This window comes from Mesoplodon bidens, assembly GCF_964165515.1.
Source record: "Mesoplodon bidens genome assembly, chromosome: 5".
Lineage (NCBI taxonomy): Eukaryota > Metazoa > Chordata > Mammalia > Artiodactyla > Ziphiidae > Mesoplodon > Mesoplodon bidens.
The window spans coordinates 114,439,475-114,466,951 of record NC_138161.1 but is presented as its reverse complement, the minus strand read 5'-3'; the positions used below and the strand labels follow the sequence as shown (position 1 = coordinate 114,466,951).

The following is a 27,477-nucleotide window of genomic DNA, read 5'->3' as shown; positions in this document are numbered from 1 at the left end:
TTCTTAGAAATGCACAACCTGCCAAGACTGAATCAGGAAGAAATAGAAAATATGAACAGACCAATCACAAGCACTGAAATTGAAACTGTGATAAAAAAAAATCTTCCAACAAACAAAAGCCCAGGACCAGATGGCTTCACAGGCGAATTCTACCAAGCATTTAGAGAAGAGTTAACACCTATCCTTCTCAAACTCTTCCAAAATATAGCAGAGGGAGGAACACTCCCAAACTCATTCTACGAGGCCACCATCACCTTGACACCAAAACCAGACAAGGATGTCACAAAGAAAGAAAACTACAGGCCAATATCACTGATGAACATAGATGCAAAAATCCTCAACAAAATACTAGCAAACAGAATCCAACAGCACATTAAAAGGATCATACACCATGATCAAGTGGGGTTTATTCCAGGAATGCAAGGATTCTTCAATATATGCAAATCAATCAACGTGATACACCATATTAACAAATTGAAGGAGAAAAACCATATGATAATATCAATAGATGCAGAGAAAGCTTTCGACAAAATTCAACACCCATTTATGATAAAAACCCTGCAGAAAGTAGGCATAGAGGGAACTTTCCTCAACATAATAAAGGCCATATATGACAAACCCACAGCCAGCATCATCCTCAATGGTGAGAAACTGAAACCATTTCCACTAAGATCAGGAACAAGACAAGGTTGCCCACTCTCACCACTCTTATTCAACATAGTTTTGGAAGTTTTAGCCACAGCAATCAGAGAAGAAAAGGAAATAAAAGGAATCCAAATCGGAAAAGAAGAAGTAAAGCTGTCACTGTTTGCAGATGACATGATACTATACATAGTGAATCCTAAAGATGCTAGCAGAAAACTACTAGAGCTAATCAATGAATTTGGTAAAGTTGCAGGATACAAAATTAATGCACAGAAATCTCTGGCATTCCTATATACTAATGATGAAAAATCTGAAGGTGAAATCAAGGAAACACTCCCATTTCCCATTGCAACAAAAAGAATAAAATATCTAGGAAAAAACCTACCTAAGGAGACAAAAGACCTGTATGCAGAAAATTATAAGACACTGATGAAAGAAATTAAAGATGGTACAAATAGATGGAGAGATGTACCATGTTCTTGGATTGGAAGAATCAACATTGTGAAAATGACTCTACTACCCAAAGCAATCTACAGATTCAATGCAATCCCTATCAAACTACCACAGGCATCTTTCACAGAACTAGAACAAAAAATTTCACAATTTGTATGGAAACACAAAAAACCCCGAATAGCCAAAGCAATCTTGAGAACGAAAAATGGAGCTGGAGGAATCAGGCTCCCTGACTTCACACTATACTACAAAGCTACAGTAATCAAGACAGTGTGGTACTGGCACAAAAACAGAAAGATAGATCCATGGAACAGGATAGAAAGCCCAGAGATAAACCCACGGACATATGGTCACCTTATCTTTGATAAAGGAGGCAGGAATGTACAGTGGAGAAAGGACAGTCTCTTCAATAAGTGGTGCTGGGAAAACTGGACAGGGACATGTAAAAGTATGAGATTAGATCACTCCCTAACACCATACACAAAAATAAGCTCAAAATGGATTAAAGACCTAAATGTAAGGCCAGAAACTATCAAACTCTTAGAGGAAAACATAGGCAGAACACTCTATGACATAAATCACAGCAAGATCCTTTTTGACCCACCTCCTAGAGAAATGGAAATAAAGACAAAAATAAACACATGGGACCTAATGAAACTTAAAAGCTTTTGCACAGCCAAGGAAACCATAAAGAAGACCAAAAGACAACCCTCAGAATGGGAGAAAATATTTGCAAATGAAGCAACTGACAAAGGATTAATCTCCAAAATTTACAAGCAGCTCATGCAGCTCAATAACAAAAAAACAAACAACCCAATCCAAAAATGGGCAGAAGACCTAAATAGACATTTCTCCACAGAAGATATACAGACTGCCAACAAACACATGAAAGGATGCTCAACATCTTTACTCATTAGAGAAATGCAAATCAAAACTACAATGAGATATCATCTCACACCAGTCAGAATGGCCATCATCAAAAAATCTAGAAACAATAAATGATGGAGAGGGTGTGGAAAAAAGGGAACACTCTTGCACTGCTGGTGGGAATGTGAATTGGTACAGCCACTATGGAGAACGGTATGGAGGTTCCTTAAAAAACTACAAATAGGGGCCTCCCTGGTGGCGCAGTGGTTGAGAGTCCGCCTGCCGATGCAGGGGATACGGGTTCGTGCCCCGGTCTGGGAGGATCCCATATGCCGCGGAGCGGCTGGGCCCGTGAGCCATGGCTGCTGGGCCTGCGCGTCCGGAGCCTGTGCTCCGCAACGGGAGAGGCCACAACAGTGAGAGGCCCGCATACCGCAAAAAAAAAAAAAAAAAAAAAAAAAAAGAAAAAAAAAAAAACTACAAATAGAACTACCATATGACCCAGAAATCCCACTACTGGGCATATACCCTGAGAAAACCATAATTCAAAAAGAGTCATGTACCAAAATGTTCATAGCAGCCCTATTTACAATAGCCCAGAGATGGAAACAACCTAAGTGCCCATCATCGGATGAATGGATAAAGAAGATGTGGCACATATATACAATGGAATATTACTCAGCCATAAAAAGAAACGAAATTGAGCTATTTGTAGTGAGGTGGATGGACCTAGAGTCTGTCATACAGAGTGAAGTAAGTCAGAAAGAGAAAGACAAATACTGTATGCTGACACATATATATGGAATTTAAGGGAAAAAATGTCATGAAGAACATGGGGGTAAGACAGGAATAAAGACACAGATCTACTAGAGAATGGACTTGAGGATATGGGGAGGGGGAAGGGTAAGCTGTGACAAAGCGAAAGAGCGGCATGGACATATATACACTATCAAACGTAAGGTAGATAGCTAGTGGGAAGCAGCCGCATAGCACAGGGAGATCAGCTCGGTGCTTTGTGACCACCTGGAGGGGTGGGATAGGGAGGGCGGGAGGGAGACGCAAAAGGGAGGGGATATGGGAACATATGTATATGTATAACTGATTAAATTTGTTAATTAAAAAAAATTTTTTTAAATAAAATTAAAAAAGAATGTTACAAGAGACAAGAAAGGAAAAAAAAACAATACGTTACTAAATAACCAAGAGATCACTGAAGAAATCAAAGAGAAAATCAAAAAATACCTAGAGACAAATGACAATGAAAACACAACGATCCAAAACCTATGGGATGCAGCAAAAGCAGTTCTAAGAGGGAAGTTTATAGCAATACAAGCCTACCTCAAGAAACAAGAAACAACTCAAATAAACAATCTAATCATACACCTAAAGGAACTAGAGAAAGAAGAACAAACAAAGCCCAAAGTTAGTAGAAGAAAAGAAATCATAAAGATCAGAGCAGAAATAAATGAAATAGAAACAAAGAGAACAATAGCAAAGATCAATAAAACTAAAAGCTGGTTCTTTGAAAGATAAACTAAATTGATAAACCATTAGCCGGACTCATGGAGAAAAAGAGGGAGAGGACTCAAATCAATAAAATTAGAAATGAAAAAGGAGAAGTTACAACAGACACCGCAGAAATACAAAGCATCGTAAGACACTACTACAAGCAACTCCATGACAATAAAATGGACAAGCTGGAAGAAATGGACAAATTCTTAGAAAGGTATAACCTTCCCAAACTGAACCAGGAAGAAATAGAAAATATGAACAAAACAATCACCAGCAATGAAATTGAAACTGTGATTAAAAATCTTCCAACAGACAAAAGTCCAGGACCAGATGGCTTCACAGGTGAATTCTATCAAACATTTAGAGAAGAACTAACACCCATCTTTCTCAAACTCTTCCAAAAAACTGCAGAGGAAGGTACACTCCCAAACTCATTTTATGAGGCCACCATCACCCTGATACCAAAACCAGACAAAGATACTACAAAAAAAGAAAACTACAGACCAATATCACAGATGAATATAGATGCAAAAATGCTCAACAACATACTAGCAAACAGAATTCAACAACACATTAAAAGGATCATACACCATGATCAAGTGGGATTTATCTCAGGGATGCAAGGATTCCTCAATATACGCAAATCAATCAATGTGATACACCATATTAACAAATTGAAGAATAAAAACCATATGATCATCTCAACAGATGCAGAAAAAGCTTTTGACAAAATTCAACACCCATTTATGATAAAAACTCTCCAGAAAGTGGGCATAGAGGGAACCTACCTCAACATAATAAAGGCCATATATGACAAACCCACAGCAAACATCATTCTCAATGGTGAAAAACTGAAACCATTTCCTCTAAGATCAGGAACAAGACAAGGATGGCCACTCTTGTCATTATTATTCAACATAGCTTTGGAAGTCCTAGCCACAGCAATTAGAGAAGAAAAAGAAATAAAAGGAATACAAATTGGAAAAGAAGAAGTCAAACTGTCACTGTTTGCAGATGATATGATACTATACATAGAGAATCCGAAGGATGCCACCAGAAAACTACTATAGCTGATCAATAAATTTGGTAAAGTTACAGGATACAAAATTAATGCACAGAAATCTCTTGCACTCCTATACACTAACAATGAAAGATCAGAAAGAGAAATTAATGTAACAATCTCATTCACCACTGGAACAAAAAGAATAAAATAACTAGGAATAAACCTACCTAAGGAGGTAAAAGACCTATACTCAGAAAACTATAAGACACTGATGAAAGAAATCAAAGATGAAACAGATGAAGAGATACACCATGTTCTTGGATTGGAAGGATCAATATTGTGAAAATGACTATACTACACAAAGCAATCTACAGATTCAATGAAATCCCTATTAAACTACCAATGGCATTTTTTACAGAACTAGAAGAAAAAATCTTAAAATTTCTATGGAGACATAAAAGACTCCAAATAGCCAAAGCAGTATTGAGGGAAAAAAATGGAGCTGGAGGAATTGGACTCCCTGACTTCAGACTATACTACAAAGATACAGTAATCAAGACAATATGGTACTGTCACAAAAACAGAAATATAGATCAATGGAACAGGATAGAAAGCCCAGAGATAAACCCATGCACCTACGGTCACCTAATCTATGACAAAGGAGGCAAGGATATACAATGGAGAAAAGACAGCCCCTTCAATAAGTGGTGCTGGGAAAACTGGACCCCTACAGGTAAAAGAATGAAATTAGAACACTCCCTAACACCATACAAAAACATAAACTCAAAATGGATTAGAGACCTAAATGTAAGACTGGACACTATAAAACTCTTAGGGGAAAACATAGGAAGAACACTCTTTGACATAAATCACAGCAAGATGTTTTTTGATCCACCTCCTAGAGTAATGGAAATAAAAACAAAAATAGAAAAATGGGACCTAATGAAACTTAAAAGCTTTTGAAAAGCAAAGGAAACTACAAACAAGACGAAAAGACAACCCTCAGATTGGGAGAAAATATTTGCAAACGAATCAATGGACAAAGGATTAATCTGCAAAATATGTAAACAGCTCATGCAGCTCAATGTTAAAAAAAACAAACAACCCAATCCAAAAATGGGCAGAAGACCTAAATAGACATTTTCCAAAGAAGACATACAGATGGCCAAGAAGCACATGAAAAGCTGCTCAACATCACTAATTATTAGAGAAATGCAAATCAAAACTACAATGAGGTATCACTTCACACCATTAGAATGGGCATCATCAGAAAATCTACAAACAACAAATGATGGAAAGGGTGTGTAGAAAAGGGAACCTTCTTGCACTCTTGGTGGGAATGTAAGTTGATACAGCCACTATGGAAAACAGTATGGAGGTTCCTTAAGAAACTAAAAATAGTTTTATCATATGACCCAGGAATCCCACTCCTGGGCATATACCCAGAGAAAACCATAATTCAAAAAGACACATGCACCCCAATGTTCATTGCAGCACTATTTACAATAGGCAGGTCATGGAAGCAATCTAAATGCCCAGTGACATATGAATGGATAAAGAAGATGTGGTACCTATATACAATGGAATATTACTCAGCCATAAAAAGGAACGGAATTGGGTCATTTGTACAGACGTGGATGGATCTAGAGACTGTCATACAGAGTGAAGTAAGTCAGAAAGAGAAAAACAAATATCGTATATTAACACATATATGTGGAACCTAGAAAAATGGTACAGATGAACCAGTTTGCAGGGCAGAAATTGAGACACAGATGTAGAGAACAAACGTATGGACGCCAAAGGGGGGAAAGTGGCAGGGGGTGGTGGCGGTGGTGGGATGAATTGGGAGATTGGGATTGACATATATACATTAATATGTATAAAATGGATAACTAATAAGAACCTGCTGTATAAAAACAAACGAACAAACAAAAAACTAGCAACAGACGCTTGCCCATGTCTTGGGAGATGACTGGGAATCGGGGTAGGTCGGGACTACAGCAACCTGGCAAAGACATGCTTAGATGTAAGGGTAGCACCCACTGACCAAATGTTGTCAGATCTTATTTTTTGAGAAAAGCCACTCAGAAATGAATTGTAGGTGTAAGTTTTCCATTTGTAAATCTTAGCTCAAATGTTTTGAGAACACTGCTGACCAAACATAAAATGTCTGTGTACCAAATATGGCTGATGAGCTGACCATGTTTTACCTCCGTCATTATGGTTTTAAGTCATATACTCAAGCCTCTGTTATCTGATCCACCTGTTTTAGATGGTATCTCCTCACTTCCTACCATGTAAGATGAGGACAATAGTGCCCTTGTAGTGTTCTCTTCTTCTCTTTCCCTCCTCTACCTTACCATTCAACATTCCTTTACTTACGGCTTGCCAAAGCTTACAGAGTTTACCTTCTGTTCTGTATCTCTAACTAACACTTTAGAGCTTTGTCTATAGATTGACTTTTAAAAAAAGAACAGGGACTTGCCTGGTGGTGCAGTTTTTAAGAATCTGCCTGCCAATGCAGGGGACACGGGTTCAATCCCTGGTCCAGGAAGATCCCACATGCCGTGGAGCAACTAAGCCCATGGGCCACAACTACTGAGCCTGCGCTCTAGAGCCTGTGAGCCACAACCACTGAGGCCATGTGCCACAACAACTGAAGCCCGCGAGCCTAGAGCCCGTGCTCCGCAACAAGAGAAGCCGCCGTGATGAGAAACCTGCACATCTCAACGAAGAGTAGCCCCCTCTTGCCACAACTAGAGAAAGCCCGTGCACAGCAACGAAGACACAATGCAGCCAAAAATTAATTAATTAATTAAACTTAAAAAAAGTATAAAAAAGAACAATTTTCTTGATAGTAATATTATATTGTATAAATATTTTCTTCAAACATTTGGTGGCCATGAATTAACTATTCACAATCTATGATTGAAGAACTAGTTTCTAAATGGAGGTTTTCCATCCCTGTGTGTAGTCCTGTCACCCTGAATGAGGGGCTTGACTGCAAGCTTCGTGTCCCTGAGTGGGGCATGTCTACTGCTGGGCTTCACTTAGAGTGTCTGGGCATGGAGCAGCTGGACAGCAACTGGACAGTCAACACATTTCACCTGGTGGCAAAGTAAAAAGACTTTCTTTGGAGATACTAATTAATATCGACACCAAGAACTTCAGTTTTCTCCATAGAGATATTAAGTAAACATCCTTTAATCACCCCTATTTCTGCCCTACAGCCCACTCCTAGTCTCCAAATCCTTTCATCTCAAATATGTGGCTCTCACTTATATGTTATGGTGGGTAGCGCTGATGTATCCATCCACGCAAACCCATGGAAATCCCTCATCCACTAATTCCCCTCTCCTGTTCTCAGTGCAACTCTGAATTAATTCTTTTTAACCCTTTATGTTCATTTCAATGGCACATTTGGAGGGTGGAGAAGTTAATAAATATGTTCAGTCTGGCATTTTGAATCAGAGTGGCCACCAACTTCTGACAACTGTACTTTCAGCATGACTTGCCCTGTCATTTCCCATTCTGCTGCTTTTCCTTTAAATACTTCAGGAACCAGTCTCCTTGTCATGAGAATTTCTGAGCCACCTGGAACAGACAGCTATTGAAATTTGGGGGAGCACATTCAAGCTTTCTGGGATACCAAGATTACTACTCTTCAACAAAAATGGAAACCAAAGATTCGTTCACCAAGGGTTTTACATTTTTCTTTGAATGATTTTATGCCCTAAGGAAATTATCAAGAATTTAATGTCTTATTTCTATTGTGAATGGAACAGCCATTGTCAATATATCTTCTAGCTGTGGATCTCTAGTACGTGGGGACTGAATTAAATGCAAGAGTGGCCTTGATCAGCCCTCTCTGATAGCACTTTCTAAGATGATAGACATGTTCAATAATCTGCACTGCCCAACACGGTAGCTATCAGCCACACGTGGACACTGAGTGCTGAAAATATGGCTAGCGTGGCTGAAGAATTGAATTTTTAATTTTATTTAATTTTAATTCATTTAACCTAAATTTAAGTAGCCACATGTGGCTAATCGCTATCCTACTGGACAATGCAGCTCTAGACCTCAAACAACTCATTTGCATTGAGGAAGCAAAAGACAATAAACAATAACTGATAAAGCTGCACATTAATAAAAGAAAAAATGAGTCAGATAAGTAAGTATTCTAGGAATTCAGAGGAGGGAGCAATTGAGGGCTGGAAAGTTCAGGATTAGCTCAGATCTACCTATGAGGTAGATCTATGTGCTATTGTTAAAAAAAAAAAAAAAAGGCCAAAAGATGTTAAGCAAAAACAGCAAGGTGCAGATCAGTATATGTACATGGGTCCACTTGTATATGTAAAAGCATATACAGATTTATGCTTATATTTGCATAGAATATTTCCGGACGGATACCCAAATTGTTAATGGTGGCTACCTCTGGTGAGCAGAAGTACAGGTCAAGGCAAGGAACATTTTTACTTTGCTGGAATTTTTGTTTTAAAAAGAGTTTAACATTTAAATCATTTTTTTCTTTATAATAAAATTATAGGCACAGAGATGATTAATGAATAATACGTTTTTAAAAGGCCAAAGTAGTCAACACTATCCTGCGGTTATCACTCATGAATGATTTTATGTGATTATTGGGAACCTTCCACATCCTATTACCATGGCTCCTCTGTCCTCTGTTAAAATGCTTTAAAGAGAAGACATACTTAAGGAAAGTAGCCTGAAGGAGGTAGGGTTTAAATAGGATCTTGATGCTGGATAAGATGCAGTGGGAGAAGGAAGGGCATTCTTGATAAAGGCATGGCCTCAGGTAAAGAAGGGAGCAGGGAATAGGATGGGGGAAGGGGAGACAAGACCCTAAGAAGCATGGGACCAAATCCCTATGGGCTTGACTGGCAAGAGGTCTCGAGTCAGACCCAACCAACTTGGTTCTCAAGGGAACCAAACACTAACAGAGCACCCATCATGTGGCAGGCATTGTGCTACTCCTGGGACACAAAGATGAATAAGAAACCGTCACTGAGTTCAAGGAACCAGATGAGACCTGTAAAAGGGATGACATCAGTAGTGCGAGGAATACACGATTTGGACCCTAAAGTACTGCCTCCTTCACTTTCTGACGTAATCTTGGCAAGGTTTGTAATTACTCTGAGCCCCTGGGTTCTTCCTCTATAAAAAATGGGGATATGAGGGCATTATGCTAAGTGAAATAAGTCAGACAGAGAAAGACAAATACTGCATGATATCACTTATATGTAGAATCTAAAAAATACAACAAACTAGTGAATATAAAAAAAGAAGCAGATGGGCTTCCCTGGTGGCGCAGTGGTTGAGAGTCCGCCTGCTGATGGAGGGGACATGGGTTTGTGCCCTGGTCCGGGAAGATCCCACATGCCGTGGAGTGGATAGGCCCATGAGCCATGGCCACTGAGCCTGCGCGTCTGGAGCCTGTGCTCCACAACGGGAGAGGCCACAACAGTGAGAGGCCCATGTACCGCAAAAAAAAAAAAAAAAAAAGCAGACTCACAGACACAGGGAACAAACTAGTGGCTACCAGTGGGGAGGGCGGGGAGGGGCACTGTAGGGGTGGGACATGGGAGGTACAAACGACTGGCTGTAAGATAGGTTTAAGGATGTATTGAACAACACGGGGACTACAGCCAATATTTTGCAATAACTGTAAATGGAGTATAACCTTTAAAAATTGTATTAAATTTTTTTTAACTTTTAAAAATGGGTATAAAGCTGCTTTACCATGAGGACAAAATGACGAAGACCATATGCCTGGTGCCAGTAGGCCTATCACACTCTGCCCCCACTCCTAATCGATAGGGAAGATAAAATGCTTTCCTTGTTTACCCTTTCTCCAGAAAGGCGATACCAGAACAAAGTACTGTTGTGTGGGCGAGCAGGGCTGGAGTGAGCCATAGGGAGGAAGGGAGGAAGAGGGGTCGGGGCTGGAAAGCTTGGAGCTGATTGGAAGGGCCCTGTGGGCAGCTCTGAGGAGCCTCATCCAAGGTTCAAGGATTGAAGCAGGGAGGTGACATAGTCAGACCTGCATTGTCGGTAGGACCAACTGGAAGGACAGAAGTCCAGAAGCAAGAAACCAGTTTCCAAGCCACTGCAAACCTCATGTTAATCTCCTCTAAATTCCTATAGTACAAACTCTTTGATTGAACTATTTCAAGCATCTAATTACACTGTCATATCCTACTGTTTTATAGGCATATGTTTTTCTCAAGAACCACATCATTAAGACTTCTGAGGACAGAGAATCCCCTGATGGTCCAGTGGTTGGGACTCGGCACTTTCACGCTTTCACTGCTGGGGCCCGGGTTCGATCCCTGGTTGGGGGGGATGGGGACTAAGATACCGCAAGTCATGTTCAAAAACAAGACTTCTGAGGGCAGAAAGCAGACCAGATGCTTCCTTCAAACTTCTCTAAGTGGTTGAGCGCTTCTGAGATAGAAGCGAACTGGGAAGTTAGTGGGGGAAGGATACCAATGTTGGTTAAAGTGGAAATTGAGTTATTCACACTTTCATGGGTCAGGCCTTCCCTGTTCTGTTCCTCCACCCTCCACGCCTTAAACATAAACATGTCTTAATGAGGCCAGGCTAGCCCGTTATTGTGAAGCCCCCTTCAGTGAGCACTGAGCCCCTCAGTCTGGACTGAAATCTCATTTGGGCTGTACTTCAAGAGGCACTAGAGTATCAGCTCTTTTGATTCACAGCACAGCCAGGGCCTATCACTATGTTTGCTTTTTCTGATAAGAATGAATTCCAGGGCAGAAGGGAAGAAATCTCCAGTAATTTTAGTATTTCCACTACCATCTCGCTCCTTTCACACTTGACTCCATGTTGGGGGAAGCAGCCCGTCAGCACTTTAGCCGCCCTCAGGGGCAACAGAGCAGCTGGAGGCATTTCAGTCAGCCCTTGATATGTGTGGGCCTCCACTATCTGTCCGTGGAGGCCCCCAGCACCCTGGGCCCAGCAACACACACGAGGCAGTGGCACAGTCCATCCTATGCTGTCAGGGCCCTGCTATGCCCGTGGGCGGACAACAGATCCCCACATCTGAGTTTCATCTACCTTCTTATCCCCCCAAGCAAACAGCTGCCCCTTGACCATCCCACTCAGGCCTAGGTAAGCCTTCTCACGGGAATAGGCCAACCCAGGTCTTAGAAGTGGGCTCAGGGCCCTTTGGTAGAGAATTCCAGGGTCCTGGGTGCTCAGAACATGGCAGATGGTGTGGCTCCACTGGGTATATCCCTTGAGCAGAGAGATCCCCTGCTCTTGGGCAAGGGTGCAGCCAGATGAAGGAACAGGGGTTTCTAGAATGTGGGCTCAGGTTGCCTGGGTCTAAAGGTGGTACTGATGAGACATAGATCCAAAGTTGTATGAGTTCTGGTAACTATAATCTCCTTAAGCTGGCAGAGGAAAAAAAAAAAAAAGGTGGGGCAGGGTAGGTAGCTTTGCCCTAATCAGTAGACCCCGATCAAATAGTAGTTTTCTGTAATGACATTAAATCACCACTTAGCGCCATATGGTTGACTTTCTCTCATAGACCCTAGATCCTGTTGGTTCAAGCCAGATGGCCACAGCCAGGGAGGAACAAATTCCTCTAGAATGCTTTAACTGCACGGCCACATTCAACTCAAGCACTCCCCTCACTGTTGGTAGATTTGGTACAGGTCTGAAAGGGTTTTTTAGTCCTTCTCTGTGTTATGTCTTCTCCCCTGTTATTCCCATCATTTAAAGAGACAATATCTCCACATGCATCTCATTAGGTGTTGTTTATCAGTTAGGAACACTTTCTATAAAATTTCCTGTGTGAATAACCACAGCCAAAGATCCTATCTAGGAAACTCTCTTAGGACTTCTGTCTCTTAGCTGCTGGTCTTTATGCTCCCTCAACAGCTGTACCCCCCCCCACCCTCTATGCCCACCCCAACCAATCCTTTGTATTCTGGCTTGTTCCCTCATGGTTTTAATATGGCTGCCTGAGCACCAGCCATCAAATCTGCATTTAAGGCAGGAAGCAGGAGAGGGGTGGAATATGAGAGAACCAGTGACTTGTTTTGGGGGTTTTTTTGTTTGTTTTTTTGTTTTTGCGGTACGCGGGCCTCTCACTGTTGTGGCCTCTCCCGTTGCGGAGCACAGGCTCCGGACGCACAGGCTCAGCGGCCATGGTTCACGGGCCTAGCCACTCTGCGGCATGTGGGATCTTCCTGGACCGGGGCACGAACCCATGTCCTCTGCATCGGCAGGCGGACTCTCAACCACTGCGCCACCAGGGAAGCCCTTGTTTTGTTTTAATCAGAAAAGCAAACGCTTTCCTAGGAATACCCTAGCTGACTTCAGCCAAATGTGTCACTGAGCAACTCTTAGCTGCAGAGGAAAACTTCACAATGACCTCTAGAATGGAAAAGGGAAGGGCAAAGAGGGTTGGTCGTGGGTTACATGTTGGTCCAAAGTATCTGCCACAAAGTGGAAAAACCCTAAAGGATGTGATGGACTGAGACCCACAGAGCTGAACATCTCACAGTTTGGAGCTTCTCAGAAAAAGACAAGAAACACAAGGGGCACCTGTGGTCCTGTCTTAGGGTCACCAAGTCTTTTTGATAGAAAGAGGAAGGCGGGGAGGAAGGGGTTCATTAAGTCTTTGGCCTAAAAATAGGATAAAGAGGAAGGGGGGGCGGGCAACAGTTTTTACCTCTTTCAGGAAGAAAACCAGAAAACACAAGGTTGAACCAACTTTTGATTACCAGCTTCAGAAGGCAGTAGGAAACAAACCTTTATAACTTCCTCACATCTGTGGGGTTCATTGTGTTTCTACAGTTATGGGAGGATCCCGTGCCCTCTGCAGAAGAAGCGGGGACATCCTAGTACCCTCCACACCCAGGCTTTAGGGCTTGAGCTGGTAGTGGCAACTTTTTAGAGGGGCGTGGGGGAAGAGGAAAGCAGACAGAGGCCCTGAGGGCTGCTGCAAGGAAGAGAAGGGTTCCTGCTGGCTGCGATGGGTGCCAGCCTGGGCCTAAGAAGTAGCTTGAAGGCTTATTTTAAAAGTCGCTCAGTTTTAAGAGAGTCTGCAAGAGCCCAGTGACTGGAGAGCTGAGGTCCTGAGGTCGCTGTGAAACTGACACCAGGACTGGCTGGTGCAGAATGAGCCTCTAGAACAGGATGCGTCCCAGGGCCTGGAGAGAGGGGTCAGCTGCAGGACAGGTCAAGTGGCCACAGCAGAGCAGGTTAACATGCCCTAGAGGCAGAGAACCCCTGGCTGTGATCAGGGGATGACCGTTTGGCGCTCGGTCTTTTAAAACTCCTGCTCTAAGCTCGTGTCACACAGGTCACCACCACCCTACCTTTCCCTTCTCTGAGGGGGCCAGGTCAGGAACACCCGCTGCTCATCTGCATCTCTGTATCCAAACAAAAATTCCTCATTCTGGAGTCACTTGACGTGGCCCTTCCCTGATGCAAGGTGTTCCTTTGCTTCAGTGATAACACACACTCGCAGCACGCTAGTTTACAGAGCGCTTTCTAAGACAGCCCCTCCCTCTGTGTTTCTCTCTGCAAGTTCTGAGATGGAGCCAGACATTCCACCTAACATCTCTGGAATTGTCTGCCTTCTGTGTCCACTATACACCAGCATGCTCTCAAGGTGCTGTTCTGGGTTAATTCCAGAAAGCTGGTGAGTGGTAACAGAGCTCCGAAGGCTGACTTCTAAGGAACACATTCCCTTTGACCTATAGCCCACATGTAATATACAAAGTCAACCATTTCCTCAATATAAGTAAAATAAAATGTTCACATAGAGAATGCTCTACTTTAAGAATACTGCAGTCAGCATTGTGAATGCATCAAATGCCATCGAATTGTTTAAGACAGTTAAATTTATGTATATGAACGTCACCTCATTAAAAAATACTGTTATTACTACACTTCTTGACTTTATGAACTGCTTTTACCATTTTCTTCTTCAACTCGCTTTCTTTTCACATCCCTGCAGGCCAGAAAATATAGAAACAACTAGTTATTTCTTCTCAGATAAGGAAACTGAGGTCCAGAGAAGGTCTGACCTGCCAACTAGAGGATAACTGAGCAACAGAGATCTCCAGTGTGTGGACTGCTGGGCCAGTGCTCATTCTACAAAGGTTCCAGGGCAAACAGCCCGAAGGCTCCGCTCCTTCATGACCTCCAAAGTCAGCAGAGGAAGCAAGCCCTCCTCATCTGCAGAAGCTAAGTCATCTCTTACTCTCTGAATTTGAGGGAGGAGTTCATCTCTGACAAGCAATAGGGCAGGAGGGTGGGTATGGATCAGTTTTGCTAAGCTGTTTTTCAGAAGTTCACTTTGAATTTTCTAAGTGTAAATCCAGTGTTTTATAACATATTCACAAAGTTGTGCAACCACCACCACTACCTAATTTCAGAACAGTCATGATCCCCTAAAGAAACCCTGCACCGCTCGGCGGTCACTCCCCACTCCTCCCCGCTAGCCCTCAACCACACTCATCTACTGTTAGTCGCTATACTTTTGCCTGTTCTGGACATTTCAGATACAGTCATTCAATATGTGACCTTCTGTGTCTGACTTCTTTCATTTAGCGTGTTTTCAGTGTTCATCCATGTTGTCGTGTGCATCAGTACTTCACTCCCATTTCTAAATCCCCAGGGACTCTTCTTGTTGCTTCTTTCCTGCCAGCTGTGGGGATGTGGGGATGGAGGGACCACAGTCAGGGCAACAGAAAAAAGCCCTCATCCTGGTAGAGCCCAGAGAGAAGAAACAGACCCCTCAGCAGCATCACCAACATTCCCCTTCTTCAAGTAAAACATATGGCAAGGAACGTCAGATCCACCAGCAAACAGTTAACTACACAGGCCTGTGCAGAGCACATAGCCCCTGAATACTCTCCAGAGGACCACGCAGCCAAACGTGCCACTTAAACAGAGGCAAGGCCCAGTGTCATCCAGGAAGAGTGATGCTCTTGACTCCTTCATTCCACAAGCTTTCAGGTACCTGCTCTTAACTTGTAGACTCATAGTGCAACCTATGAGTTCCTCATCACCTCAGCTGTCTTCTGCTCGGATCAAAGCCTTCTAGTTGCTAAAGCATTTCCTGGGGGAGATCGTCCGTGTTTAATCCAGGACAAATATTACTTGCAAACCCCTGACTTCCACGTGCATCTCTGCATCAAGCTGATGATCTGACTTCCTGGTGACCTGAACCAGCAGCTTACTAAAAGTCTCTCCAATGGGGCATAACCTCGATATTCTTCCCATCTTCCTCTCCTCCTTTCTAGTACAAGGTGGACGAGGAATTATCATTGCCTATTTGCAGAGGAAGAAATGGAGGCCCAGTAAGGGCAAGAGACCAGTACCCATTAGCAAAAGGTGACAGAACTGAGATAAGGGGTCCTATCTCCCACCCCATTGCTCTGGATGTACCGTGTGGATACACGAGAGGGTTAGTTAACCAAACACTCCTTCCAGGTAGGAAGTGAGAGAAAAGTGAGAGTTAGTTCTCAATTGTCAGATTTGAGACTTCCTGCCACCAGCCCCCCTCTTCTTCTCCTAGAATCAGGTGCATGAACCCAGAACACGACTTGCATTAATAGCAAAACATCAGTGTCCCTCCCCACCCCCAAATTCTCCAGCACGGCCCAAAGTCAACCATAAACAAAAGAAATAGGGCCAATGGGCATATATCCACTTTACTTGTGAGTCCAAAAGGAAAGCAGGCTTTATGGCAGGTCAGCCTGCCGAGGAGAAGGCTGGAGCAGAAGCAACCACCCTGCCCCACATGCCCTGCAAGCCGCCCACCCAGCCTCACTCCTTACCCTCCCTTCAAACTTGGCGGTGGCCCCTTCCTTGATGCAGAGGTTCCGAGGGGGCAAAATGAAAGCAGGGGCCTCGGTCAGGGGCATGGAGCCGACTCTTGTGTGATCCACAGTGAGGGAGGTTTTGGAAACGTGTGTCGAGGCAGCCAGCTTCACATCCCCCATGGTCTGCAAACAGGAAGGAAGATCAGGTCAGAGGAGACAAAGTACAACCCATCCTCCCTGCAGGCGGCCGACGTGCCCAGGGTGCTGGTTGGGGCCGCAGTGTCGTGGGCTTTACAGGGAGCCCCACTAGGTCAAGGGCCGCCTGGAGCTCCTCTCTGGGAATGAGAGTCCCTGTGTCCCCTACACGCAAAGCTGCAGGGGTGAAGCCCAGTCTGCCCCAGACGCCAGCTCCCAGGGCCACGTCCTGGTCTCCCCAAAACCCCATGGAGAACTTCCAGGAAGGGGGCAGCTAGAGCAGGAACAGAGACATCAGATGTTTCTCGGCGTTTTTACAATGGATATCTGAAGTCATACTTAATAGTCACTCAACCGTCAGAATCTATATCTGCATTAGTCACTCAAGGTGAAAGTAAAAGCTGCTTTTGCCTCAACTGTGAGGGCTCTTGGGCTAAAGAAAAATGGGATCCATAGTCCAAGAAAGAAAAGAGTTTAGGGTTAATACGGCAAGGATCCTGGGTGAGGTGAGGTGAGGCGAGAGTGCGGGGTTGAAAGCAGGGAAGGAAGCAAGGCTAGGGAGGACCCTAGCCACTTCTGGGGACCGGACTGTGAAAAAGCCTCAAAAGTCATAGAATGTCAGAGAAGGGAGCATTTTAAGGTTATCCAGGCTAACTCCTCCATTTATAACTGAGGCCCAGAGAAGGTAAGTCACTCACTCAAAGAGACAAAGTAAAATGATGGCATCACTGGCAAGTAAACCTCAGGCTCCTGACTCCTGGTCCAGGGCCCCGTTGGGACTAGACAAGATGTCTATGGGGGCTGACAGGTTGATTGGAACAAAGGGATTTCCTTAGGGTTAATTCTAGAAGTGGAATTAGGAACAGGTATGAATCAGTTCCTGGTTGCAAATTACAGAAATGGACTCTGGCTCTTATAAATGGATAAGGGATCTGTTGGAAAGACAGGGAGTAGGGAAGCTATCAAAGTCCACAGGAAAGGCTGGAGAACCAGGCTGGGAAAACAGGCAGCAATCGAGAGAAGCCAGGTTGTCAGAACCTAGCCAAGGTCACTGGACACCCGTTGCCACCCCCTGGAATATGTCCCAAGTATCCCTGCTCCAGATTTCAAGTCCAGGTAGGAGCCTCACCAGGCTGGGATGGTTCCAGGTTGGGGACCACATCTTACTCAGCATGGAATCCACGGTACCTGGCCTATCACAGCCCTGCAACGTCTGCTAAACTGAAGAGGAAGAGTATTTCCAGTTTTTATTTTTCTGTTCATTTTCTTGGGATCGTCAGTCACAAGACTATGTCCCATGCCAAGTGGGGTAAGCTGACAGAAATGAACAGTGATAATCTGGGCATGTAATTAGTTTGTTTAAATTTAATAACATCTAACAAAACTAAAATGGAGGTTACAAGTTAAAGTAACAAAGACCTAGGTTTGTTTGTAACAGGGCACATCGCCTGCTTGACAAAGCCAGCTTTCTCTTTCACTGATGACGTATTAGCTTTGCAAACAAAATCCTTTCCAAATGATAAGACTCACAGGTTCACTGTAGTAAGTAACAATAAAAACCAAACTTATGTAGCACTTACTATATACCAGGAACTATTCTAAACACTTTATAAATAATAGCTCAATTGCTCCTTACCTCAACACTGTGAGACAGATGATCTCATCATCCCCATTTTATGGATTAGAAACCGAGGCTCACTGAGATTAAGTCATTTGCCCAGGGTCAGAGTATTTAGTAGGGGGCAGAACGGGCATTTGATCCCAAGTGTCTGGCACCAAAGCTCCTATTCTTAACCACTGGACCCTCTTTTTTTAAAAATTAATTAATTTATTTATTTTTGGCTGCGCTGGTTCTTTGTTGCTGCATGCGGGCTTTCTCTAGTTGCAGCGAGCGGGGCCTACTCTTCATTGCAGTGCACGGGCTTCTCACTGCAGCTCTTGTTGCAGAGCTCGGGCTGTAGGCGCACGGGCTTCAGTAGTTGTGGCACGTGGGCTCAGTAGTTGTGGTGCACGGGCTTAGCTGCTCCTCGGCATGTGGGATCTTCCCGGACCAGGGCTCGAACCTGTGTCCCCTGCACTGGCAGGCAGATTCTTAATCACTACGCCATCAGGGAAGTCCCCCACTGGACCCTCTTGCTTCCTATTAGGAGTCAGAGCTGGCTGGTGGGAAGGGGGTCTGAGGTTGGGGTCATAAGCGAGAAAGCTGACAGCTGCTACCATACACACATAAAACTGAGATCTTCCAGATGACACAGCATACCAATGACAACATTAAAAGGCATTTGATGATCTGGGATAAAATGCTTGCAACAAGAATGAAGGACCAGGATATTTTATATATAAGAAAACAGCCTGACAGATAATGGGTAGAGCTATCACTTGGATGGTTCACAGAAGATAGACAAGTGACCACAACACAAATGCAAGCTGCGTAGCCTCAATCAGAATCCAAGAGTGCAAATTAAGGACAAGTTATTATTTTAAAAAACTGACCAAACTGACATTTAAAAAGAAAGATAACATACAATACCGGTGAGACTCTGGGTACTCATACCCTTCTGAGGAGTATAAACTGAAGCAATCTTTCTGGAAAGCAATTTGTCAAAAAGATTCTGAAAAAACTGTCCATCTCTTTCCCCAGTAATCCTACATTTAGAAATGTATTATTGGGAAGGATTCAGAGATACAGACCCAAATTTATATATGAGAATGCTAATCACATTACTTATAGGAAAATAAACAGAAAAATAATCCAGTTAAATAGAAATAGAAAAGAAAAAAAAACCAGTTAAATATCCAACAGTGAGAATTGGTTAAATACAGTAGAATATCAGGCAGTTATATGAGTGTATATTTACAAGGAAAATAATAATAGGAATTTAATGATACAGAAATTTTAAACTAAAAATAAGTTTCATTATGGAAAATTTCAAACAGAAAAGTAGAAAGAATGATAAAATGAGCACCTCAACTACCTATCACCTAGATTCAACAGTTAACATTTTGCCATATTTATATCATTGTGTTTGTGTATGTGTTTGCAGAACCATTTCAAGGTAATCAGGATATAATTTTAATGGCAAGAATCAAGATATAGTCATTCACTCAATTAAAATATATTTATTGAACATCCACCACGTTGCAAGCTAGGGGCTAGGGATACAGCAGTGAACAATTACATGTGTGTATGTGGTGAGTGTGATAACATGGGGTTCTTATATCCTGCAGAGCCTCCCAGGACCATACCCCAGAGGGGACACTGTTCCCTCTGCCCTTGTCCACTGCCACTGAAGTCAGGTGACAAATACACTCTGTGCTGCCAGCGCCAGGGGTGGCGTGGAGTGAGGGCAGGCATCACAAGGGTCGCCGCCAGCCGCAAGTCCAGGGCACTGCTACTTTCCAGCTATTAGCTGGGCAAGGGACTTCAACTCTCCTGGCCTCAGTTTCCTTTTCTATAAAATGAGAATGATAATATCAATCTCACAAAGTTGACGGGAGGATTTGAATGACAGTGTATATAAAACACTTAGTACAGCATAAAAGGCACTCAATAATTGGTAGCTGTCAACATGGTCATCATCCAGCTCCCAAAGGGAAAGCAAGTTCCCCAACCCTGCAGGACAGACCCTTTTCACCAAGGACGGCAAGCCCAGGCCAGCCTGATTATCCTCAGGGCAAGGGTATCTGAGTGGGATTATTGTATAACAGCAGTGGGAAGCATATGGCAGACCATGAGAAGGTGGGTAGGAGGGCCTGGGGCCCCTTGACAGCCTCCGCAGCACTGTCCTGTGTGTCCTAGCATGGAACGGGCAGGGTGCATGCACCCGACATCGTGCTCAGCCCTAATCTCACTCAATCTCCTGGTCCTGCAAGGCAGTTCTGATTATGCTCCTTTCACAAACGAGGACACCGGGGCTCAGAAAACCAACTACATTTGTCCAAGGTCACATAGCTAAGAAGTGGAAACCAAACTGAATTCTGATCGTAGCCATACCCTGTGGGCTTCCTGGAGGGCCCCCGGACCCAGACTAGGCGTTTCCTGCCTTCCCCAGTAATGGGAGATGCGATAGGCAGAGGCTTGGGAGTTGCATAAAGGAAGGGGGGGCAGGGGAATGTAACACCCACTTCTGCTCTCACTTCTAGCTTTCAAAGACACAAGACTCTTCCACTCTGCTTTCAGGGGAGCTGGAAACTAAGAGTGGTGACATCAGGCTCAGAATCCTCTCTATAAATCCTCTTGATCTTGACCTTCTGAGGTCTCCTGAAGGCCCTGGATGCTATCATCAAAAGGAACATGCTCGGCCCCATACACACAGAAGATAGAAGTCTTCCATCCCTGGGCGGGAGGGAAGGTCTGGCTTCAGGTCAGAAACAGAACAGTCAAGTCAATACAGCAAGTGCCGTGCGGGGGGGGTGGGGTGGGGGGTCGGTAGGGCAGTTATTAACCACCACACAGGCAGAACCAGAGCCCAATCCCAGGCTGGCCAGGCGCACCAAACAGCTCTGCTCGGCTCATCACCCCGCCCACTGCCATCAGCCGCATAAACATATTCCGTCCACACTGCAAATTAATGGTTACTGGCATATCTGGAATGCTCTACCAATAATAATTATAATAATTATTATAAATCAAACCAAACCATCCTTGTTCCGTTCTAACGCCTCATCCAGCCTGTTGACCACATTCCAGTCGAGAGCACCAGAGGTCCTGGGTGGCTTCTGCAATAATTTCTCTATCGGCAGAGCAGTACTCAGTGGCTGGAGTCAAATACACCTGCCCAGGGGGTTTTGTTCAGCACCAGTTAAATGCAGATCAATAAGAGACAGAAGGTAAATGGGAGTGTTTTCTTAATTTCACTTTCAGATTTTTCATCATTAGTGTATAGGAATGCCAGAGATTTCTGTGCATTAATTTTGTATCCTGCTTTACCATTGCAACAAAAAGAATAAAATATCTAGGAATAAACCTTCCTAAGGAGACGAAAGACCTGTATGCAGAAAATTATAAGACACTGATGAAAGAAATTAAAGATGATACAAATAGATGGAGAGATATACCATGTTCTTGGATTGGAAGAATCAACATTGTGAAAATGACTCTACTACCCAAAGCAATCTACAGATTCAATGCAAGCCCTATCAAACTACCACTGGTATTTTTCACAGAACTAGAACAAAAAATTTCACAATTTGTATGGAAATACAAAAGACCCCAAGTAGCCAAAGCAAACTTGAGAACGAAAAATGGAGCTGAAGGAATCAGGCTCCCTGAGTTCAGGCTATACTACAAAGCTCCAGTAATCAAGACAATATGGTACTGGCACAAAAACAGAAATATAGCTCAACACAACAGGATAGAAAGCCCAGAGATAAACCCATGCACATATGGTCACCTTATCTTTGATAAAGGAGGCAGGAATGTACAGTGGAGAAAGGACAGCCTCTTCAATAAGTGGTGCTGGGAAAACTGGACAGCGACATGTAAAAGAATGAAATTAGAACACTCCCTAACACCATACACAAAAATAAGCTCAAAATGGATTAAAGACCTAAATGTAAGGCCAGAAACTATCAAACTCTTAGAAGAAAACATAGGCAGAACACTCTATGACATAAATCACAGCAAGATCCTTTTGGACCCACCTCCTAGAGAAATGGAAATAAAAACAAAAATAAACACATGGGACCTAATGAAACTTCAAAGCTTTTGCACAGCAAAGGAAACCATAAACAAGACCAAAAGACAACCCTCAGAATGGGAGAAAATATTTGCAAATGAAGCAACCGACAAAGGACTAATCTCCAAAATACACAAGCAGCTCATGCAGCTCAATAACAAAAAAACAAACAACCCAATCCAAAAATGGGCAGAAGACCTAAATAGACATTTCTCCAAAGAAGATATACAGATTGCCAACAAACACAGGAGAGAATGCTCAACATCATTAATCATTAGAGAAATGCACATCAAAACTACAATGAGATATCATCTCACACCGGTCAGAATGGCCATCATCAAAAAATCTAGAAACAATAAATGTTGGAGAGGGTGTGGAAAAAAGGGAACACTCTTGCACTGCTGGTGGGAATGTGAATTGGTACAGCCACTATGGAGAACAGTATGGAGGTTCCTTAAGAAACTACAAATAGAACTACCATATGACCCAGCAATCCCACTACTGGGCATATACCCTGAGAAAACCATAATTCAAAAAGACTCATGTACCAAAATGTTCATTGCAGCTCTATTTACAATACCCAGGAGATGGAAGCAACCTCAGTGTCCATCATCGGATGAATGGATAAAGAAGATGTGGCACATATATACAATGGAATATTCCTCAGCCATAAAAAGAAACAAAACTGAGTTATTTGTAGTGAGGTGGATGGACCTAGAGTCTGTCATACAGAGCGAAGTAAGTCAGAAAGAGAAAGACAAATACCATATGCTAACACATATATATGGAATCTAGGAAAAAAAAATGTCATGAAGAACCTAGGGCTAAGACAGGAATAAAGACACAGACCTACTAGAGAATGGACTTGAGGATATGGGGAGGGGGAAGGTAAGCTGTGACAAAGTGAGAGAGTGGCATGGACATACATACACTACCAAACGTAAGGTAGATAGCTAGTGGGAAGCAGCCGCATAGCACAGGGAGATCAGCTTGGTGCTTTATGACCACCTAGAGGGGTGGGATAGGGAGGGTGGGAGGGAGGGAGACGCAAGAGGGAAGAGATATGGGGACATATGTATATGTATAACTGATTCACTTTGCTATAAAGCAGAAACTAACACACCAGCGTAAAGCAATTATACTCCAATAAAGATGTAAGAAGAAAAAAAAAGAAGAGACAGAAGTAAGAAGAGAAAAAAAAGGAGGCGGGGATCAGAAGAGCAGTGGTCTGAGGGCTGGAAGCCACACGCCGCCATATACACACAATGCTTGGGCCAAAGCTCACCGCCAAATAAGGTTTTCACAAGTAGCAGAATTTATTAATCCTTCAAAGCAGCACTAAATTAATTTGACTTTAATTCGATCAAAAGCACTTTCAATTGTCTCTTGAACCCAGAAAGGAACACTTTCAACTATGGCCAAGAGAGAGGGCAAAAAGACTCAGAGAAAAGTTTAAAGTCAAGAATCAAGGTACACAGCAGAACAAGTTTAGAGAAACCAGCTGCCCCCTTCCCTACCCAAAGTGCATACATTTTAAATGATCGTAGTCCTTAAGCACCTGATCCGGCAGCAAGGCATCCTGGAGATACCATACCTTCCCTACAGGGAAGGGCTCCCAGTGGGCTCTGCACTGGAAGCCATGAACCCCCGGAGCCACAGGCACACAGCAAACACAGCAAACCACTGAGGTGCAAATGCCACAGGCAATGACAGCTTCCTCTCCCCACCTTAATCCTCTCTCTTCAGAGCATTCAAATCCTGACAAATTCCCTAATCTCTCCTAATCCTAACGAGCTGCTCCTTGGCTGTGGGCTGTGCCTGTTGACTTGCTGTGACCCACCGGAGCAGGCAGTGCGGCAGGGTCACACACCAGAGAACGGACACGCCTTACCGTGACCTCTTCCCTGGGCAGCTCTCCCATGAGTCGGGACGCGTGGACGGCCACGCTTTACCACCGTACTGCAGAGACGCCTGTCCAAGGTCTGTCCGAGAAGGAAGACAGTGAAGGAGAGCCAGAGATGTAGCAGAGCCCAGGGCCAGACTGAAAAGTTAAGGGGCGTTCGTCTGACTGCTCACAGATGTTGCAACTTGCCTTGCACCGAGCAGCCAACTTCACCCGGTCAGAGGGATGTGTGGTTCCAATCTGCCCAGATGGGGTGACCCTTGAAACCCCTGGCTGCCAGCTGCAGAGGCTCTGAGTGGAGTCCTGGGGAAACCAGGGGTGGAAGCTCACAGGTTTTTACTTGTTCAGAGCTGCAGGTTTCAATCTGAGTGTGGAGCAAAGGGAGGACACTGTCAAGCTGAGAGCTGAGTCCTTGGAGGGGCTGGGCACACCCCCAACTCCACATCTGGCCTGGAACACTACCCATCCCTAGGCACATGTGGCCTGGGATTACCACCCAGTGCTCGTGGGACCCTTGCCTCCCGAGACCTAGCTCCCTCCTCCTTGAGCTGAAGAAGCCCTCTTTATAATCCCCGGAGTGGGAGCAAACTCAGAAAGCAGAGGGATGGGAGACTCCTGTGCTCCTGTCTTAAGGAATCTGGGCTGAGATTTGAACCATGCTCCACAAACTGTGTTCACGTTGAGAACAGGACCCAGCAGCGTGGGTCCTGACCCCTGGAGAGATTCAGGAGTGGTCCCTGGCGCATACTTCTAAAACATGGTAGCAAGGTGATGACCAGTCCAGTCTTTCTCCTCCAGGGGACAGAAGGTATTTCCATAGTTCCAAAGGAATCTCTCATCCTATGCAACTCACACCTTGGGACAGACTGCAGATGTCCAAATCAGAAATGATGTGGATTTAAGCTTTTCTACTGGCTCTTGTCTGATTCTTGACCTAGCTGACCTTCTCCTAACACCTAGCTGACCCCTTAGCCACTAGCTCAGCAGTTCTCAAACTTTTTGGTCTCAGGGTTCCTTCATACTCCTAAAATTAATGACGATCCCAAAGAGCTTTTGTGTGTGAATTGCTGCTATTAATATTTTACTGTATTGAATTAAATTTTTACTGTATTAAAACTAAGAAATAGTAGTTCATTTAAAACATCAATAATAAACCCATTAGGTTAACATAAATAACACTTTTAAAAGAAAAATACATTTTCTGAAACAAAACCAAAAAAAAAGTTTAGTAAGAAGAGTTGTTTGTTTTTGCAAATTTCTTTAACGTCTGGCTTAATAGAAGACAGCTAGATTTTCATATGTGCTTCTGCATCCAGTTGGTTGTGGCATCACAGTGTTCGTACCTGCTGGAAAACTCCGTTTGAGAGAAAAGGAGAGTGAAAAAAGCAATGACATCTTATTATAAAAAGCAAATGACATCTTATTACAAAAATTATTTAGACCTCCTGGGCCCATGAAAGAGTCCCAGGGTCCCCAGGGCCCACTTTGAGAACCATTGCTCTACCCTATCTCCTGCTCTCCCCACCACCATCTGTTCTTCTGTCCTCTGTAAAGCACACAAGTGGAAGGGGAATAGTGGTTTTATAGGAGTAGTGGTGTGAGGCTTTGACAGGCAGGTGGGAGAGAGGGTGAATCAATACCTAATTTGATTCCATCTTTTTTTCCAAGGGGAATGGTTGAACATATGTGGACCAGAGAGATTTGAAGACAGATACTGATGAAGAGTACACCTTTAAGGCAACTGAGTTCTTGGTCAAGACTGAATATGCACCACAGACTCCGGAAGATCTTGCACATGGTAGATATTTGAATATTTTATGGATAATAAAGGAAGAAATGAATCCAAAAAAACAATGCTACTCACCCTGAGGAACAGAGGTGACTCCAGATCTAGGTCTCCTAGACAGAGGTCTCTGGGGAGCAACCAGAGACTGGAAAGTCATTTTGAAAGACAGAACTAAGGACAGTAACTCGGACAAAATCATGGAAGGTGTGTCTATCACATACATCATAGTTGGCCGCCATGCAGTCATGTGGTTATTTGATTAACATCTGTCTCCCCCACTGGAACATAAGCCCCTCCACTAGGTCACAGGTCCTGTGTGGTTTGCTCACTAATGCCTAGAATACGGATGAGCACACAGTAAGTTCTCAACAAATACTTGTGGGATATATGAATAAATTGAAAGTTGGGCTAAAAAGCATAAAAAAATCACTTCCAAACTATGGTATCCCTTAATTTTGTTGTGGAGCAAACATGTGAACATTAGAGAGAGGATGTAGGGAAAGGAGTGGGCGAACAGGTCACAACAATAAACAGTCTACCTCTCTGGGGCCTGTAGGCATTTGGTTCCAGACACATGGGTACCAGCCCTGGCTCTAAACCTGGCATGTAACTTGTAAATCCTTTCCCCTCTTTGCTTCTCAGGCTGCCTGGGTGTGAAGTGAACACAATCTCTAGGTTTCCTGCTGGCATCCTTGAGAGCCTTGGGCCCAGGTTTCCGGGTTCCTAAGGGATATCAGGTAAAGCCAGCCCACTCCTTCCTGCCCCACCCCCCAGCTGAGTTCTTCCCTGAGCCCACAGGCAGCCCTTCCTTCCCCATGGCGTCCTGGGCCTTTCCTCTTGAAAGACACATTAAAGGAAGGTTGGGCAGACTTTGCTGGTGGCGCAGTAGTTAAGAATCCGCCTGCCAATGCAGGGGACATGGGGTCAAGCAGCCTGCGTGTCACAACTACTGAACCCCGTGCGCTTAGAGCCCGTGCTCTGCAACAAGAGAAGCCACTGCAATGAGAAGCCCGTGCGCCGCAATGAAGAGTAGCCCCTGCTCACCGCAACTAGAGAAAGCCCGTGCGCAGCAACAAAGACCCAACGCAGCCAAAAATAAATAAATTAAATAAATAAATAAATAAATTTATTTTTTTTAAAAAAGGAAGTCTGGGCTTCTATAGGCAGGTGACCTACCCGCTTCAGCCCAGCCACGTCATCAGAGGAGCAGACCACGGGCAGGAGGAGGGTGTCCACTCAGCAACTCTACCCTGAGTGCCCACATTTTTGGCAGAAAGTTATTTTTAAATTTTCTTAAAAGGGGATCAAACCAAAAAAACACAGCCAAATGAACACACAGTGTGAACGAGTGAGGCCTGCCCTCCTGGAGCTGCTCTCTTACTGTTGGGATTCTTGCTTAATTTGAGATTTAATGAGACCAGATGAGAGAAGCTTTCTGCAGTAAAAGTCACATGCAAAAAGAAATCAGAGCCAGAAACCCTGATCATAATTAAATTAGCAACATGCACATTCCTATCATCTTAGCAACATCCTAAAGTTCACTCAGCTCATTAGCAGTATCATCCCTGCAGAAGTAAGTCTGGGGTCACAGGCGTGTTTATTCAACC

General features: G+C 43.8%; 1 protein-coding gene across 3 annotated transcripts in view; it reads right to left on the bottom strand.

Moving 5' to 3' along the window:
• Positions 1-27,477, bottom strand: part of MYLK (myosin light chain kinase) — a 294,914-nt gene that overhangs the window by 172,115 nt on the left and 95,322 nt on the right. For all 3 annotated transcript variants that reach the window (XM_081235669.1, XM_081235665.1, XM_081235666.1), the window contains exon 2: positions 16,324-16,491. In XM_081235669.1, the coding sequence (XP_081091795.1) occupies positions 16,324-16,488 (165 nt within the window). In that variant the 5' untranslated portion in view covers positions 16,489-16,491. The remainder of the gene's footprint in view (positions 1-16,323; positions 16,492-27,477) is intronic.